At 42.8% G+C, this 19,293-nt stretch overlaps 1 protein-coding gene across 1 annotated transcript in view; it reads right to left on the reverse strand.

Annotated features, from left to right (window-relative positions):
• Positions 1-19,293, reverse strand: part of LOC106089711 (dynein axonemal heavy chain 5) — a 193,746-nt gene that overhangs the window by 111,158 nt on the left and 63,295 nt on the right. Inside the window, exons 19-23 of the mRNA XM_013255665.2 lie at positions 15,328-15,714; positions 14,678-15,263; positions 14,369-14,602; positions 4,398-7,075; positions 4,079-4,327 (exon numbers count right to left, since the gene is read on the reverse strand). Coding sequence (XP_013111119.2) covers positions 4,079-4,327; positions 4,398-7,075; positions 14,369-14,602; positions 14,678-15,263; positions 15,328-15,714 — 4,134 coding nt within the window. The remainder of the gene's footprint in view (positions 1-4,078; positions 4,328-4,397; positions 7,076-14,368; positions 14,603-14,677; positions 15,264-15,327; positions 15,715-19,293) is intronic.

Below are 19,293 nucleotides of genomic sequence, written 5' to 3' on the forward strand. Positions count from 1 at the left end.
TTTTGAAACACCGTCCAGCAGGCCACGGCACCATATAGCATTATAGGTCTGACAACACTGTATATCCATTGTATGACATGCGGTTTGAACCCCAACTTTCGCCAAAGGCTCTTTTCCAGGTGTATAGGGAAGGAATTGCCATTTTTGCCCATTCCAAAATTTTGGATTTGAGTTTCAATTTCCTATCCAGCAAAACATGCAGGTATTTTGCACTTTCAGTAAATGGAACATTCCATCCTCCCAATGGAGCAGGTACTTCTGTGGGTAACTTGTATCCCCTGCTGAAAAGAACAACCTCTACCTCAGATGGATTTCCGTCTGCCGAACGCAGGGCTTCTTAAAGAATATCTCCAAGAGTGCTGGGAAATTTTTCTCTAACCACTTTTACACCTTTATCTTCCAGAGACGACAATATATTCCTAATGCCTTAATGTAGAGGACACAGTACAACTCCTTGAGGAGTTTTTATATCTACAGATCCCAAGCATGCCGTAATGCTGCTTTAAAGTGAGTTATTAATAAACTTTCTTACGGTAGAGTTGATTCCTCATTATTCACTGACTTCGGTTTTACATTATTGTAGCAACCCTCAATTCAAGAAACGCTACCATTGAATATTCCTTGACAGCGAGAGAAACCTCTATGTAGACGGCTAGGTCCTGAAAGGCTGTTACAGGCGATCTCCAGGTTTCAAGTAGAAAGTACGTAAGGCTGATATGCTTGTAGCCCTTTGGTTTCCCATAACTTACCTTACCGGGCTTGAATTTATATACCACGCTTGCCTCCTTTCAGGCTTTCGTAGTATATGTAAGTCCTAGGCACTCTGTGAAAATAATGACCAGATGGAGCGGCAGTTAGTCCCCCTCCTCTGCAGTAACGCCGGAAATTTTCATCCGGGTGACATAAATGATTGGAAGCTTCTCAGTTTGCAATTATATACCTTCGACCAACCTCATTATTCATGATTTCGGTGTATCCGTGAGTCGCTTGGAAAGGTTTTCGTCAAAAGCCATGTTCTCCGTTGTCTCTGATCTCACTCCTATGTCGTCTACTAACGCTTCAATTTTGACATGGGTTTTTGAGAGATCCTAATTTATCTTATCGGCATCATTAACGCTATCTACCTGTTCGCAAAAAAGCTTCCAGAAGGCACGTTATGTCGCTCTGATCATCTTATGGTATTCCTTAAGCCGTGTGTAAAACACATCGCAATAAACTTCCGTTTTTTTACGACTTCACTGTTATAAAGGCTTTCCCAATGTTGCGAATCTCCCCGGTCAACCTGGATTTTTCTTGGCCTGATTTGCTTTCTCGAAAAGGACCCCACGATTGCAGACATAATTCTGAGAACATTGTCGTCAATGACTTCTATGCTTAGACAATCTAAATTATCTTGCCCAAGTCTTCTTCTGAGTAGTCTTCCGAATTTTGGACAGTTGGTTTTCAACTTATTACGGAAGCTTATCGGATTCGGCGCTGGCCGTGCGATTCTAAACCTAACATAGCGATGGTCTGGGAAGGAATTATTCATGCAGACCACCCAATCCTGAACCTTACCGATTAGATTTTCCGAACATATTGTCGCATCTAAAACCTCCTCCCTAATCCTATTAAAAAAGGTAGTGGTGTTACCAATATAAAGTGTTATTAGGTCGTTACTGCCAGGGTTTGGCCCCGCTTGTTAATGTTGGTACAACACCACGAAATGTGGTGAGAGTTCGCATCGCATTCTATTAGTACCACATCGGTTTCGAAAAGTCGAAAGGCAGATAAAGTGATGTTAGGTATGATCCACCGTCTCCTCTCACCACTGTTGGCAACTCTGGGAAAAGTATATTATCAAAATTTCTATGAAAAATAACGGAAGTCCTCGGCCGAGTACCAGAGTTAGCATAGAATAATTGGTAGTTGATATGGTTCAGTCCAGAAACTTTATTCCAGGTCTTCGATAGCTCCTGAATTAAGGCAATATGAATCTTGCCCTTGCTGATTTTCTCCATCAGAGCGGGTATACCCATCTCTCTCCGTTGGAGGTTTATCTAGATGACCTCATTTCATCTCCCTGTTCTTCAGGCGGCATTCAGTTTCCTGTCACGCACTGCCTTGTGTTTTAATATTAGGATCTTTGCTGTCTCTAGCCTTCCGAAAATGGGCTTCTTGAGAGTAGGATGACCTCATCGTCGACTCCCCGTTCGTTAGGCTGCATTTAGATTCATGTCACTGCACATCCTGATGTCTCAATATTAGGATCTTTGTCTAACCTAGTCTTCCTTATCTTGAGAAAGTCGGTGATGGTTCCAAATCTTGAGAAGGTCGGTGATAGTTCCAGCGTAGGGTCCCTGATTATTCGGCTGTGTTGAGTCTCTCGTCCCTGCACTTCCTGGTGTTTTAACATTGAGATCATTGCTTAACCTAGTCTTCCCATTATTGGGAAAGTCGGGGATGGTTTCGTTGTCGCCCCCCTGTGCGTTAGGCGGTATTTAATCTCTTGCCACCTGCCTGATGTCTCAGTATGAAGATCTTTGCTTATCATAGTCATCCCAATCTAGAAAAATACAGCCTTGTTCCCGTAGTAAGTCATTCCTTCAGTTTTAGCCAAACTTGTTACGGAGACAAGACCACGACCTCCTTCTCCTTGGTTTTGCTTGCCTTAAAATCCCACCATGCTTACCGTTACGAATTTGCCGGCCTATCACTTAATAAAGACCGTCGTCTTTATCAGCTGAGGTATGTCCATCTTTCCCACTAGGTCAAGCTTTGAGCCTCAGGCAGTGTGGATAATCCCAACAAGCTTTTTGGCGGTATCAATACAATCTGCTGATATAAAGCTCAGCGGCTGTTGTCCTATCTCGCAGCTCAACATTTGTATAGGCGGACTTTCCTCAGAGTTCCACAAATGTTCGATAATATCCTCGTTAACAAGTTCCTCCATTTGGGACTTTGATATTGGAATCCTACCGGATGCACAGTCGATATCGATATCAGAATTCTTGTGAGCTTAGCAATCTCTCGATTCGGCAGCGATGACTGTTTCATTGACACTGTCGCTGTCTGAATCTGTATCGGAAACACCGCCTTTACATAAAGGCCAGGGACGAACTGCGCATCCCTCTGGTTTATCCGTCTCTTCCTCATTTGTTAGTCTGACGACTGGTAGTGCGCTTGAAGCATTACTCTCGCCTACAGGTGCCAAGGCATTCACACCTATAGGAGGGGAGAACATTATGCTACGGTCTGATGCCATCACCGCAGCCTACTACTGAAAGGATTAAAGACCTTTGCGTAATAGGTAGTACCTATTCCGAGATACAGACAAATCCGTCCACTCAACGGTTACTTCTAATTTCCTGTTAGTTTTGCCTGCCTCACTGCATTATCTGTTTTTTTGGATTACTTTTTGGGTACAAACGAAATGTTGCATAAATCAGTTTATCCATCTCTAACATATTTCGGATACATTGCAAAAAATTTAAGACCCCTCCTCTTCTCTTTAAAGGCATATATAAAAGGCTTTAGAAAACGTTTGGCCCTTGAACTCCAAATCCTTCTGTGGTTCTACTCAAATGCAAATTTGCCCATGAACATTCCATTGAGAAACAGCAGGGATGCTTCTGTCAAATAAATGGATGCTGTCCGTTACAAGTTTAAGCTCAACGATGGGTCTTTGTTCTTCTGGCCTAACTCCCACACCTAAAACGGATCCTACATCCCAGATTCGCTGTTGTACTGGACAATAAGGAATGATGGGTCTTTGTTCTTCTGGTCTAACTCCCACACCAAACACGGTTCCCACACCCCGAATTCGCTGTTGTACTGGTTAATAGGCATGTGCAAGAAAATGTGAAAATATTTTACCAATAATCTTTCACAATTTCCCGCTTCCTGTTTTTTTAGGCAGCTTTATTTCCATGAAATTTCTGAGATGTTAATATAGTATACTAGACCTTCCACTTTGTATGAGTAAAAATTTAAAATTTAATTTTCAAAATACCATGTCGATCAACCCAGTCTTCACATTCATAATTCTTCAAGAGTTGCAATGAAATTTTTCTCATCACGTCGACACCATCGCACTTACCTTTAATCTTGCCTCCTGCATTGTAAGATTTGCCTTTAAGGGCAGTACTTCCTTGTTGACACTATGAAAGAAGCCCATAGCTTTGGTCCAGGAAAGTAAGCCGGCAACATCACCGCACACACGTCTGGCCATATCCATGTTGTAATCTTCCATGCAAAAGTATGGTTGTAATAAATCAATCATCTCATCATTGATGGTGTCCTTAGGATAGTTTTGTAATTGCAAAAGGAAAGTAGCACTGGCCATCATCTGCAAGGAAAAAGCAACAAATATTAAATATCCGACATAGCTGCCAAGAGTGTTGCCTACAAGGACATACCTTCAGTGACTCCTGCCACGAGGGCTTGGGACATGGTGTTGCAGCATCTGGTATACAAGGATGTAGTTTACGTTTAAAGAGTATCAACACACAATCCATGATACGCATAATTAAATGTGGGGGACGTCCCAGTTTACGCACAGTGGCTATGTGGGCCGGCTTAATGGTGTTCAAAGCAGATTCGGCCTCCTCCAACGCTGGCTTGGCTGCTTCTAGTTTTTCTTCTGCCAGGGCCTTCTCCTTGGCAATGCAGGCCACCAAGGCTTCGGCCTTATTCTTGACAATCAGCACTTGATTTTTGACAATTTCAGCCTGTCTTGCCTTCTCCGTAACCTCCACTAGGACCGATTCGGCCTTCTTTGAGGCCTCCACCAATTCCTCCTCCATGACCACCAAGTCCTTCTTCAAGACCTCCACGGATGCTGAAGCTTCCTTTAGCTTTTCCAAACCAGTGTCCATTTTCTCTACGCCATCACCCAGCTCCTTTTGCTTCTGCTGATAGATGTTCTTGTAGCCGGCTATAAAATTAAGATAGGATTTAGGGGTAACGTGGGTGGCTCGTCGAAACCGTTGGAAATATTCCTGGGAAGTTTCCGCTACGATGTCCTGTATTGAGCCCAAAGCATTGACCAACTCCTCCTTGACTTCCGGTGTACACTCTATTTCAAAGTCACTCAGAAAGTGTCGTGACACGGAGACGAGAGCATCCTTGGGCCATGGTTGGAACCAATCGATGGTGCAGCCTGAGACCAGGGCCGGAAAACGTTGCACCCTCGACCGAAAGGTCTCTCCCACGGGAGAGAAACAGAAGGCCACATGAAGATTGGCACAGGTGCGCGCCAAGAAGAATTCCATCACACTTTCCGGGGTGGCGGTTTTTCGTTGATTTTCACGTTTCATTATCGGTGTGAGCTCTTGAACAATTTCGGCTTGTTCATCGCGGGAGAAGAGATTCGAGATCACACCGGACGAGAGGATATTATTCAAATACTCTAGGAAACCTTCCTCCTTAATGTCCATGTCGGTGAAGAGGAAGGTGGTGCCTTTACCTTGAACGCCACAGGTGCGGTAGAGCAGTTTGAGATCCTCCAAAAAGTTGGCCACATTGTATGAACGCGTCAGGGCAATTTGGAAAGTCTTATAGCCGGCTATAAATGATGCCAATTTGGTCAGCGATTGTTTACCAGAGCCACCCACCCCGACCAGCATGACATTGCCGCGAGGATGCCGTATTATGCGAGAAATCTTTACCAAATGCAGCATTGCATCGGGAAAGAAGACCAAGTCCATTCCAGAACCTCGCACCATTTCATTGAACTGAGCAAGGAACATAACCAGACGCTCACGGAGCACTTCGTGAGAGGTCACCGGCTCGTAGACTTTGGGCAGCTCCATATCCGCATCTTCGCCCTCTTCGCCTGTGGGTTCAGGGGCGTCACGCATAAAGTCCACAAATACCGGATTCGGGACGATCATCTGCACGTAATTTTCGCCCAGCTCCGAGCGCACTAGACAAGCCAATTCAGAACCGAACCACTCCTTATCGGGAATATTTGTAAATCGATCGGCAAATACTCGTATGCATTCGTGTTTCCATAGAGACATGAGGACACTCTCCGAGGTGATGACAGTAGGCAGGGTGCCCACCATGCCCTGCCAGATACGTGAGAGATCACGCAAACTGAAGACGTAATGGAATTTCGCAGGTGTGGGCAACAACTTCTCACGCGTGCGCTGCCACAAGTAACGGGTGACCAAAATCAACTTCTTTACCAGACTCCTTACCTCCGGAATGAAACACCTCTTGGTGTTGTAGTGGCCCTCACCAATGACTCGGAATATCTTGTCAATCGACTCATTGTCGGGTATGTTGCAGTTGAAGACACAAAACTGGCGTTTCAAACGCGAAGGAATGTCATTGCGGCCACCTCCAGGCAAGCCCATGGCACCCACATATTGAACATCCACCACGGTGGTAAAGTCTCCCGGCTTCTCCAAGCTGTAGAAGCCCTTCATATCCATAGATTGGCGGACGATTTCATTTGTCACCTGGTCACCCCATTCATTTATCTCCGGCAGATTAATGTCATCTATGAACACAATCAATTTGCGGCCTCCTGGCGGACCAAACGTAACACCCACTCTCTTTTCCACATAACTTTCTATTGTTCTCTGAAACTGATATGGACTAGTGGCCGATGAAAAATTGAACGAGCGCCCCATGTAGGTTTCCACGTTCATCTTTTTCATGAAATTCTTCATGATGACTGTCTTTCCAGTGCCTTGTTCGCCAATCAGCATCACAGCCTTTTCCTGGTTGGCTATGGTCCCAATGAGATAATCCATGCGCACATTGTCGATAATAGGCACCAGGATACTCAAGTAATCTGGAGTGGATACTTCCGGATACATATAGGGTGTCACCAAGGTCTTCCAGGATTGCCAGGCTCCCGTTGCCGATACGAAAAAATCAAATATTGAATTCTCGGTAGCCGTGCCCTTGGCATAATCCAAATCGGGAAACGACTGCTTAACGTATTGATTCATTTTTACACGATCCGATGCACTCAGGTAGGCACCCAAACCCCAGGCTAAAGCAAAGATGTACAAGCGATGTAAATGTTCCGGAGTACAGGTGTCCTCTTTTTCTTCCACCACGGGCTCTTCAGCTGCTTCTTCTGTGGACAGGGCAACACAAAAGAAAATGTAGAGAGAGGGAGAGAGAAACAGAGCCAAAATATTAGTTCAGTAAGTAGCAAGGGCAAGGCATCAGTTGATAACATTCTGTATGTTTGATATTGGACGAGATCACATTTAGTAGAGTTAGTAGACAGATTTTTTCACGGACACAAGATGAGTAGAAGAAACATTGAGAAATTAGCTGTTTAACTGCATTATTCAGAAAGGCTTTTTTGGGGAATGGAGAAAAACAAAATTAAGAGTTCAACCAACATTTTCTAAGGCAACATAATTCGGATGGGTACTGATCGCCGATAGCACTCGGGCAAAGAAACTGAATGGTTTTTGGGAAGACGGAAAAGTTCTAAGGAGCTGGAAGAGCTCAGGTTACACAAAAAGTTTTGAGATGCGGAAAGGTTCTGTAAAAACAATTGGGTCTGAAGGGAAAGCGTCAGAAAGGATTTTTTGGAAAAAGATGAAAGGGTTCTGGAAGGATAGAAGGCAATGGAAGGATGCATGAGTCCTGGAAGGTTTCTTAGAAGACGGAAATATCTGGGAAGCCGAAAGAGTTTTGGGAAGACGGAAAAGTTCTCAGTAGCCGGAAGGCTTCTGGAATAGATTCTAAGAAGCCGATAGTATATAGGGAAGACCAAAGAGTTCTGAAAAGCTTATTTAGTTCGGAGGAGCCAGAGGGGTTCCGGGAACAAGAACGAATTCAAGAGGCAGAGGTTTGGTGGCAATCCAAAAGGGTTTTGGGAACACGGAACAGTTCTTGGAAGACAGCAAAACTACTTCCTCTAAATTTTAATAAAAAATTTCTAGCCATGTGAAATGGGAATCGAGGTGGATTTTAAGAAAGAGATAGGATTCTGGGGAAATTCAAGGGTTCTGGAAAGCCAGAACGTTTTGGAAAAACAAAAAAAATGGATTTTGGAAAGCCGAAAACATATCGGAGACGGGTGAATTCTGAGAAACCGGAATAATTCTAAAACCGGTCAGAGTTCTGGAAGCTTTATGGGGACTTAGAAATCGAATGAGTTCCTGAAAGCCAAATGGATTCTGTAATGCCGAAAGCATCCTGGAAAGACAGGTGAGTTCTAGGAATAAAAAAATTCCAGAAGACTGCCTGAATTCTTTGTTCTGAGAGTCAAATTCGGTTCCGAAAAACCGATAGCATTCAGGAAAAATGGAGGGCTACTGGGAAAATGAAAGAGTTCTGGAAAACCGGATGGAAGCGGGTAAATTCTCGAAAGCCGAAATAATTCTAAATGCGGAGAAGGTTATGGAAGCTGTAATGAGTTTGGGAAACTGGATGGGTTCTGTAAAGCCGAAATCTGTATAAGTTTTGCAAAGTTGGAAAGTTAAAAAATTCTAGAAGCTTATGGAATTAGGCAAGTGTCCTGGGAAGTCAAAAGATACTGTACGAAACTATTCTAAAGAGAAATGTTCTGGAGGGATGATAGGATTTTGGCTGGTGTACTGGGAAGTCAAAGGATACTGTAAGAAATCATTCTGAAAGGAAATGTTCTGGAGGGATGATAGGATTTTGGGAAGATGAAATGGTACTGGAAACACGGAAGGGTTCTGAAAAACCATAAGGGTTTTGGAATGGTGGAAGGGTTTTGGGAATCCAGTTTAGTTCTAAGTAGCCGGAAGGGTTCGGGGAATGAATGCAAAATGCTGCTGAATGCTGTGATGAATGCAAAAAGATTTTGGGAACACGGAACAGTTCTCCAGAAGCCATCCTTAAAGTTGAAATTGTTCCGAGGGCAGAAAGGGTTGATTCGAAAACCCAGAAAGATTTAGAGAATAGGGATTATGCGAAAATTCAACGGTTCTGGAAAGCTAGAACATTTTGGAAAAGCGTTCTGGGAAGCCAGGTGAGTTCTAGGAAGCCGAATGGGTTCTGGGAAGTCGGATGGGTTCTAGGAAGCCGGATGGGTTCTGGGAAGCCGGATGGGTTCTGGGAAGCCGGATGGGTTCTGAGAAGCCGGATGGGTTCTGGGAAGCCGGATGGGTTCTGGGAAGCCGGATGGGTTCTGGGAAGCCGGATGGGTTCTGGGAAGCCGGATGGGTTCTAGGAAGCCGGATGGGTACTGGGAAGCCGGATGGGTACTGGGAAGCCGGGCGGGTTCTGGGAAGCCGGGCGGGTTCTGGGAAGCCGGGCGGGTTCTGGGAAGCCGGGCGGGTTCTGGGAAGCCGGGCGGGTTCTGTAAAGCCTAAAAATCCCAGAAGTCTTCCTGTATTCTTTATAAAAGCCAAGGGATTCTAAAAGTCAAATTAGGTTCTGGAAAGCCGATAGAATTCAGAAAAATGGAGGGTGTCTGGGAAAAAGAAAGATTTTCGAAAACTCGGATGGGATTTAGGAAGCCAATGGCAGTCTCCAGGATGCTTGGAGTGATTAAAGTGAAGTTAAAAGATTTATAAAAGCCTGAAGGGTTTTGGAATCAAAGTTTGTATAAATTTTATAGAAATCATCAAAAGTTTTAGTACTTTGCCAAATTTGGGTTTTACTCTCTGGGAGTTGCTGTCACATGGGCAGTCTTCATTAGGCGATCTCTCTCACCATTGGAGACAATTTTAAGAAATTTCTTACAATATCCATGATTTGAACTTCTCAACGATTTCAAACAATAAGTTTCTTATAAGAGCATTGAGATTTTCTTGAGCTAAAGGATATCATGGAGGCCACGGTAGTGCAGAGCTCAGCATGTCCTCCTATGATGCTGAACGCCCGAGAATTGTCAGCGGTGGTTTTCCTTTCCTAATACTGGCAACATTTGTGATATACTATGCCATGTAAAACTTCTCCCCAAAGCGGTGTCGCACTGCGGCACGCCGTTCGGACTCGGCTATAAAAAGGAGGCCCCTTATCATTGAGCTTATGCTTGAATCGGACTGAACTCATTGATATGTGAAAAGTTTTCCCCTGTTCCTTAGTGGAATGTTCATGGACAAAATTTGCAAAGGACACAATTGAATTCCTTGATTTCAGATATTTTGTTGTAGAGGCAAATTTTTGCAAAGATTCTAAGAACTTTTTGTAATCCGCAAATTTGCAAAGTATCTGAAGTAGATGTTGACGAGTTAAAACCAAATTTTTATGCAAAAAGCGTATAAGATATAAGCAGGCATTATGACGAAGGGGTTCTTGAAGTTGAAAGCATGCTGGAGTCTAAGAAGCCAAATAAATTCTAAATCCTGGAAGGGTTCTGGATTCTGTAGGGAATTTTAGAATTGGAATGAGTTCTGGGAAGGCAGATGGGTTTTGTTAAGCCTAAAAAATCCCAGAAGTCTTCCCGAATTCCTTATATAAGCCAAGGGATTCTGGATCTGGTTCCGATAGGATTCAGAAAAATTGAGGGTTTCTGGGAAAATGAAAGAGTTCTGAAAACCCGAATGGGTTTTGGGAAGCCAAAAGCAGTCTGCAGGATGCTTTGAAGGATGAGCTCTGTAAAGTTAAAAGAATTAGAAAAGCCGGAAGGGTTCCGGAAGCTACAAGGAATTTGGAAAGCCGAAAGCATCCTAAAACCCAGATAAGTTTTGGGAAGCTGAATAAATTCCAGAACCTTTTCTTAATTCCTAATAAAATCAATTAGTTTCTGGAAGCAGATATTGTTCTAGGAAAATGAAGAGATTCTAAGAGACGGAAGTGTTTGGAAAGGGTTTGAAAAAGCCTGAGGGGTTCTGTAAGGACGTTTGGACTATGGGAACCCGAAAGCATCCTACAATTATGAGTTCTGGAAGGACGATATGATTCTGAGAAGGCGGAAGAGTCTTGAGAGCCCAAAGTGTTATAGAATTACAGAAATATTCTGGAAAGTCAAAAGTTTCTGGAAAAAACCATTCTGTAAAGAAGTGTTGTGGGAGAATGATAGGATTTTGGGAAGATGAAATGGTACTGGAAACACGGAAGGGTTTGGAAAACCCAGAAGGGTCTTGGAATGGCGGAAGGGTTCTAGGAAGCCGAAAGGATTCTGGAAGATAGGATCCTAAAAAGAATAATTTTGTAAAAATCAAAAGGGTTCTCTTAAAACCGGAAGAATTTGGAAGCGTTCGGGGGAGCCGGAAAGTGTCTGTGAATCCGGAAGAGTTTTGGAATGCTGAAAGGATTGTGGCTAGCCTGAAATACTTTGGAAGGTAGGTGAACTCTTGGAATTCGAATGCCGGAAGTGTTCTGATAAGTCGGGAGGTTTTTTTCAAACCGGACTACGTGGCGCTCTGGGAAGCCGAAAGGTTTCCAGGAAGGCGGAATGGCTCAGGAATGCTAGAAGAAGTCGAGATGATTTCAGCGTTATCAGAAGAGATAGAAACGGCTGAGTAGTTTTGAGATAAATACAGAAAGTGTTGGGGAAAACAGCACCGAAGACTTTCAATAATGCAAACTTGTTCCGATGTATAATGACAGAGCATTGGTAACTCTAATGGAAGTGCCGCATGCGTTAAAATGAAACGAGGTGTTCTAGGTTGAAAAGAACTTTACCACATCCCCATGCATTTATGAACATGATTATCTGGAGATGTATAGCCAATTCCCCAATTAAATATCTTGGGTCCTTTAACACTTCATTCATTAGATTTTTGGATTTATTCTTAATAATCCACATACAAAACGAGCTTGTTTCTTATAAATTGGCGATGGGTATCCAACATTGAATTTTTGGTTTTTTTTTAATGTTTTTATACCCACCACCGACGGATGGGGGTATATTCATTTTGTCATTCCGTTTGCAACACATCGAAATATCCATTTCCGACCCTATAAAGTATATATATTCTTGATCAGCGTAAAAATCTAAGACGATCTAGCCATGTCCGTCCGTCTGTCCGTCTGTCTGTTGAAATCACGCTACAGTCTTTAAAAATAGAGATATTGAGCTGAAATTTTGCACAGATTCTTTTTTTGTCCATAAGCAGGTTAAGTTCGAAGATGGGCTATATCGGACTATATCTTGATATAGCCCCCATATAGACCGATCCGCCGATTTAGGGTCTTAAGCCCATAAAAGCCACATTTATTATCCGATTTTGTTGAAATTTGGGACAGTGAGTTGTCTTAGGCCCTTTGACATGTTTCTTTAATTTGGTCCAGATCGGTTCAGATTTGGATATAGCCCCCATATAGACCGATCCGCCGATTTAGGGTCTAAGGCCCATAAAAGCCACATTTATGGTCCGATTTCGCTGAAATTTGGGACAGTGAGTTGTCTTAGGCCCTTTGACATGTTTCTTTAATTTGGTCCAGATCGGTTCAGATTTGGATATAGCTGCCATATAGACCGATCCTCCGATTTAGGGTCTAAGGCCCATAAAAGCCACATTTATGGTCCGATTTCGCTGAAATTTGGGACAGTGAGTTTTCTTAGGTCCTTTGACATGTTTCTTTAATTTGGTCCAGATCGGTTCAGATTTGGATATAGCTCCCATATAGACCGATCCGCCGATTTAGGGTCTTAAGCCCATAAAAGCCACATTTATTATCCGATTTTGTTGAAATTTGGGACAGTGAGTTGTGTTAGGCCCTTCGACATCCTTTGTCAATTTGGCTCAGATCGGTCCAGATTTGGATATAGCTGCCATATAGACCGATCCTCCGATTTAGGGTCTAAGGCCCATAAAAGCCACATTTATGGTCCGATTTCGCTGAAATTTGGGACAGTGAGTTGTCTTAGGCCCTTTGACATGTTTCTTTAATTTGGTCCAGATCGGTTCAGATTTGGATATAGCCCCCATATAGACCGATCCGCCGATTTAGGGTCTTAAGCCCATAAAAGCCACATTTATTATCCGATTTTGTTGAAATTTGGGACAGTGAGTTGTGTTAGGCCCTTCGACATCCTTTGTCAATTTGGCTCAGATCGGTCCAGATTTGGATATAGCTGCCATATAGATCGATCCTCCGATTTATGGTGTAAGGCCCATAATAGCCACATTCATTATCCGATTTTGCTGAAATTGGGGACAGTGAGATGTGTTAGGCCCTTTGACATATTTCTTCAATTTGGTTCAGATCGGTTCAAATTTGGATATAGCTACCATATAGACCGATTTCTTAATTTATGGTTTTGGGCCCATAAAATGCTCATTTATTGCCCGATGTCCCCGAAATTTGGAACAGTGAGTTAAGTTAAGCCCCTTGATATACTTCTGCAATATCGCACATATCGGTCCAGATTTGGATATAGCTGCCATATAGACCGATATCTAGGTTTTAGGTTTTGGGGCCATAAAAGACACATTTATTGTCCGATGTCGCTGAAATTTGAGACAGTGAGTTTGGTTAGGCTCATCGACGTCCTTCTTCAATTTTGCCCAGATCGGTCCAGATTTGAATATAGCTGCCATATAGACCGATTTGATAGACTCTGGATTTAAGGTTTAGGGCCCATAAAAGAGGCATTTATTGTCCGATTTCGCCGAAATTTGGGATAGTGCTTAGTGTTAGGCTCCTCGACATGTTTATTCAACTTGGCCCAAATCGGTCCAGATTTGGATATAGCTGCCATGTAGACCGATATCTCGATTTAAAGTCTTGGCCCCATAAAAGGCGCATTTATAATCCGATTTCATTGAAATTTGACACAGTGACTTATGTTCGGCTTTTCGACATCCGTGTCGTATATAGTTCAGATCGGTATGAGGTATATGAGTATAAGGTATGAAATGTTCACCGAATTTTGATGAAAGGTGGTTTACATATATGCCCGAGGTGGTGGGTATCCAAAGTTCGGCCCGGCCGAACTTAACACCTTTTTACTTGTTTTGATTCAATTAAGGCAAATAAGAGTACGCTTCAAATTGTTGAACACCTCTCAAAATTTCGTTTTAAAATTCCACAGCAAAAAGCCTTTCCAACTAAAGCGCTGGTGATAACAAATAAGAATATCCATACAATAACGAGTTTGAGTTAAGTGTGCTTTGATTAGTTGTTAGAAGAGCTGAGAACACAGATTAAGCTAAAGACAGCCGCCAAGACTGGCAGACACACAGAGAGAAACAAATGCAGACAGTGATAGTGTTAATACAGAGAGAGATAGAGAGAGCTTAAAAGTATCTGAAAGAAAATAAAAGAGCAAAAAATGGGGAGTAGTGTACGTTACCATCATCATCGTCGGCACGGCCACCTTCTTTCGTTCTGGCTGAAAACGTTTTCAAATTTAAATGTCATGTGTCAACAAATCATTATATCGTAGATAGATGTAGGATCAAACAATGTCCTTCAGTTTCCTGTTTTACTGAGGACCCATCAGATGAAGCTATGGAACCACATGTAGCTGACAGGTGAAACTTACCATCTTGACTGTCCTTGCTGCACAAGCTAACGGCCGGCTCCTCATCCTTTTTGACTGGCACCAAACCCTCCAATAACAGCAACATTTGTCGAACGATGTTACATTGCAGCACTGGCATGAGTAGCTTGAGATTTTGAGTACCCCAAGAAGTCAATTGGACAAAAGTGCGTTCAAATAGATCCCAAAACACGGTCTTCTCACCAGGAGCACGATTTTTCAGCCAAGCTTGTACAACTATGAAAAGACAAACAAAAATTAAGCCAATAAATCTGTTTGAAATCTATCAAAAAATTCCTTTCTGAAACCCACTTGGCCTCGAATCCAAACCCGATGAACTCATGTACACCATGCCATTCCTGGACACGGTAGCTGGTGAAGCATTATCAATATTGTGTGGCTCAAAGACAATCTTAACGGTGGGGGCCATGGTCAGGCGATCGCCATTAGCCAAGGTCAAGGTTTTGTTATCATCCAACACAGAGTTCAAGTTTTCAATCCATATACTATCGACTGGTCCATCCAATACCAGCCACACATATTCACCAGGCTTCAGTTTTAAAGTTTTACGCCATAGAGCTGAAAATATACCATCTGTCCAATCATTGGTGGCCACATCCAGGCGACCAAACATTTGGGCTGCTGTAATGGCCTTGGGATTCATTCGCATTTCCCGATGGACATCACCCATTTGGGTAAGGGCTTTCATTAGGGTGTGTATACAGGTGGATTTGCCCGCGCCACTGGGACCCAGAGTCATGATGCCGTGACGGACATTTTGGGTTTCATACAGTTGTATAAGCTTCAGAACCCACGGGGGATGGTAGACCAAACTTGCCTCTTCCGTTTGCTGAGCTATAGCAGCATCCAACTCAGGGTAGTTGGTCTTTTCGAGGGTCTGCCAAGAGAATTAAATTATGTTAGTTTAGGTGTGAATAGGATTATACCCATCATAGACCCACCTGATTGGGAAACAAATCGGAGACCAACGATATGAACAACGGCTCATCATCATCAATAAGTTTGGACAGATTCATATCGCGCAAGACCCGCATCACAATCGTACTCTCGCTATCCTTTGAGTTCCTACGCTTCGAAGCACCCAATGTCCTTAGCACGGATAAAATGTTGCGCAAACCAAAATCGTAATGCACCTGTTTGGTCAATTGTTCTTCGCACAACTTGTATAGGGTGTAAAATTTTCTAGCCAAGGTAATATTCTCAAGAAAACCGCATGAGGCCAGCTTGACACGAATAATGATTTGACGATCGGGCACCATCATAGACACTGTGCGGAATTGAATTTTTAAATTTTCGGGCAATTCTTTACGGCCGGCATAACCGGGATTCTGAAATGGAAAATGATAGAGAAATCAATAAATTATGAACTTGGGTTGATAATTGCTTGAATGGAATATTATCGAAAGGGGAGAGAACCCTCCCCTTTATCCAAACTTTAAAAAAATGCTACATATTGGAGATGTGCGCACCCATTTAAGTGAAATTTAGCTAACACGCTAAATAGGGGCATCAAATGAAAGTAGAGTACTAATGTAATATAAAAATGTAATTCAAGGTATCTCGGGACCACCCCCGTTCCCCAAAAACATAGGTCATATTTATGGATCTAAATATTTTATATGACATATGACACATATGAAAGATATTTGATATAGAATTTGTTCTAAGGCATCTGTACCATTTTCCTTCCCCTGTTCCTGATGTAGCACAAAGGACGAAAAGGTCTAAGTGAGTCTAATGGTAGACTGCCAATTAAACCTTACTGTATGTCTATCGCCCAACCCAAAAACCAATCAAGACAGACCGGAACAAATGGAACAAGGAAAAACGCATTTCATCAAAATCGGAAGAAAAATAAAGTTTTTATGGGCATTAGACCCTTTATCGGAAAATCGTTCTATATAGAAGCTATATCCAAATATGGTCCAGATTTGGCCCGTTCCAGAACTTAACCAGTGTGCATCAAAAAGACGTATTTGTGCCAAATTTCAGCTCAATATCTCAATTTTTGAAGGCTCTAGAGTGATTACAACAGACGGACGGACAACGGATAGACGAACAGACACATGGACATCATGCACCGAACCTTACATACCCTTCACAATGGATCGCATTTGTCAAGTTCTTTGGACGGTTTCTCTTTATAAGTAGAAATTAAAAGTGGATAACGGGAGGTCATAACACAAAGTCTCCATGGATTTTTTAAAAGCTTGGATAAGAATTGCGTTCTCTAGAGACTCAAGAATTTTATTCGGGAGATTGGTTTATATCCCGACCGATACGGGATAACGGTGAGCATCACACGGGCTGGAACTTTGAGCTCCAACATGTGTAGTGTCCATCGCTATCACGGGCAGCTTAGCTGAAAGCTACCGGGCGCGACCACAAGTTGCGGATAGCGAAAAGCTTCGTTTTTATGCGGAGTAACTGCAAATGCGGCGGCTGACAATGAGCTATTTCGAGAGGATAGTCTCAGTGAGGCGTCAGGTGGCACGGGCTCTTATTTAAATACTGAGTGCCAATGATACTCAAGATGACAAGGCGAGTTATTGAAACCTTTTAATATGTCCAACATCAGCGTCTGTTCCCAAGTTAGGGGTGGCAGGAGGGGAACGACGGATCTTGGAGCAAGCGGTTCGCCACAACGAGGGATACACGTGCGATCCAACAAATCCCATGCAGTTGGGACGCTGGGCCAGTAACCCGCCACCAAAAAACTATGAGAAGCAGATGAATATTAAAAACGGACCCCCCCCCCCCCCCCTGACGTTGACGACCCATGCAAAAGAATAAAAAAACATGGTTTGCGGATCTCAACCTGGAATCTCCGCACACTCTATAAAGAAGGTGCATTATACGCGCTGGCCGATGTATAGAGGAAGTAGAAGGCAGATATTACATCCTTTTTGGAAGTACGATGGACCGGGAATGGTGTCACAATAATACCAAACTGTGACTTAATATACTATAGCTGCTATGATACGAGGCATGAATTTGGCTGTGTATTTGTGGTCTCCAGCTTTACTCCGGTGGATGAGAGGCTAGCTACAATATGCATTAAAGCCAAAATTTTCAATATTAGCCTTCATTGTGCCATGACCTGATGGAAGAAAAGGACGAGCAGACCAAAGACATTTTCTACGAGCGCCTAGAGAGAGAATATAACCGCTGCCCCACCCATGATATTAAAATCGTTCTGAGAGATTTTAATGCGAAGATCGGGAAGGTAGACATCTTTGGTCCAACAGTCACAAAATTTAGCCTCCACGAGATAACGTCTAGTAATGGGTTGAGGCTGATTGATTTCGCCGCGGCAAAAACATGGTAGTTAGCAGCTCCAGATTTCGACATAAAAAAAATCACAAAGCCACATTGCTATCACCCGATCAAAATACGAGGAACCAAATTGATCACGTTGTGATAGATGGAAGACATTCATCCAGCGTGTTACAATAGATGTACGATCGATCCATGGAACGAATATGGATTCGGATCATTACCTTGTTGCAGCAAAAGTTCGCACCCATTTGAGCATGGCAAGGAAAGTACGATCTGACGCTGCACGGAAGCTGCAAAAAACAACAGATGGCAACGGCATGCTCCACTCGACTGACCCAACTGTTTGATGAAAGCACTCCCCCGATGGCAATCCATTGCCACTCTATTGAAAATGCCGCGAAATCTGTACTTGGGTACCAGAAACCTCCCCCAAGAAACCCATAGTTGGACCAAGGGTGTAGATGTGCTATAATGTCATGAATGCGGCATATAGAGCACCCTGCAACCAGTAACAACGCGCCTGATGAAGGAGAGGTATCGGGAGAAAGGGAGAGGGGAGAAACGTCGCAGAGAGAAGAAGGAAATAGAGAGATTTGAGTGTGAGCGAATAGATATATGTAGGAGTCAGAATGAAGTTCGGAAATCCTACCAAAGAATTAAACATCAAACCGATAACTTTGGTACAGACACATTCACCTGCAAAGAATGAAATCTGTTAACTGATGCAATACAGATGATATGCTGAAGATATGGAAAGAACATTTTACCCTGCTGCTAGTGTCCGATTTGGGTGGCGAAGAAAATACCGCAGAACCAATCAATGATTATGGTACAGAAAGTTTACCTCCTAGTCAGAAAGAGATCCAAGTATCTGAAAAACAACACGGCAGCAGGAGCCGACGGGTTACCCGCTGAACTATTTGAGACTGCAGGCGACATGCTGTCAATGCATCAGCTTGTCTGCGCAATCTGGCTAGAAGAACGCATACCCGATGATTGATACCTCAGCATACTATGTTCCGTACACAAGAAAGAAGACAAGACGGAATGTGCAAACTACAGAGGAATAAGTCTCCTCCCCATGGCATACCAAATACTCTCGGGCGTATTGTGTGAAAGATAAAAATCTAACTTCAATGAGATAATTGGGCCCTATCAAAGCGGCTTTATACCAGGTAATCCTTCATAGACCAGATATTCCCACTGCATGTCGAGACGTTAACAAATAAATATACTCCATTGAGACTCAGCTCAATAATTTAGGTGTTTCAAAAATAAACCATTCATTCAACTTTACCTTATCTTACAATCATTTGTCATGTCTCAAAGCTTATCAGAAATTCAATATAATTTACAACCACAAGTCTTAAAAATGTATACAAAATGCGTTTTGTGAAATTACTTTGATGAGTAATTGACTCATAATTCAAACAGCCAAAAAAAAAAAAAAAAAAAACCTTAAGCCTCAATAAGAGGTTTAAGCTAAAATTTTTTCGGGGAATTTTGTGCGTAAATTTAACTATCAATTGAATTCCAATTAATACCCTACCTCCTGTGATACGTGATGGATTTTGCCCAAACAACACCTTTAGAATACACACACGCACAAACAATTATTTATGCCCCAA

Source organism: Stomoxys calcitrans, chromosome 2 (genome assembly GCF_963082655.1).
Source record: "Stomoxys calcitrans chromosome 2, idStoCalc2.1, whole genome shotgun sequence".
In the NCBI taxonomy this organism is placed as follows: Eukaryota; Metazoa; Arthropoda; class Insecta; order Diptera; family Muscidae; genus Stomoxys; species Stomoxys calcitrans.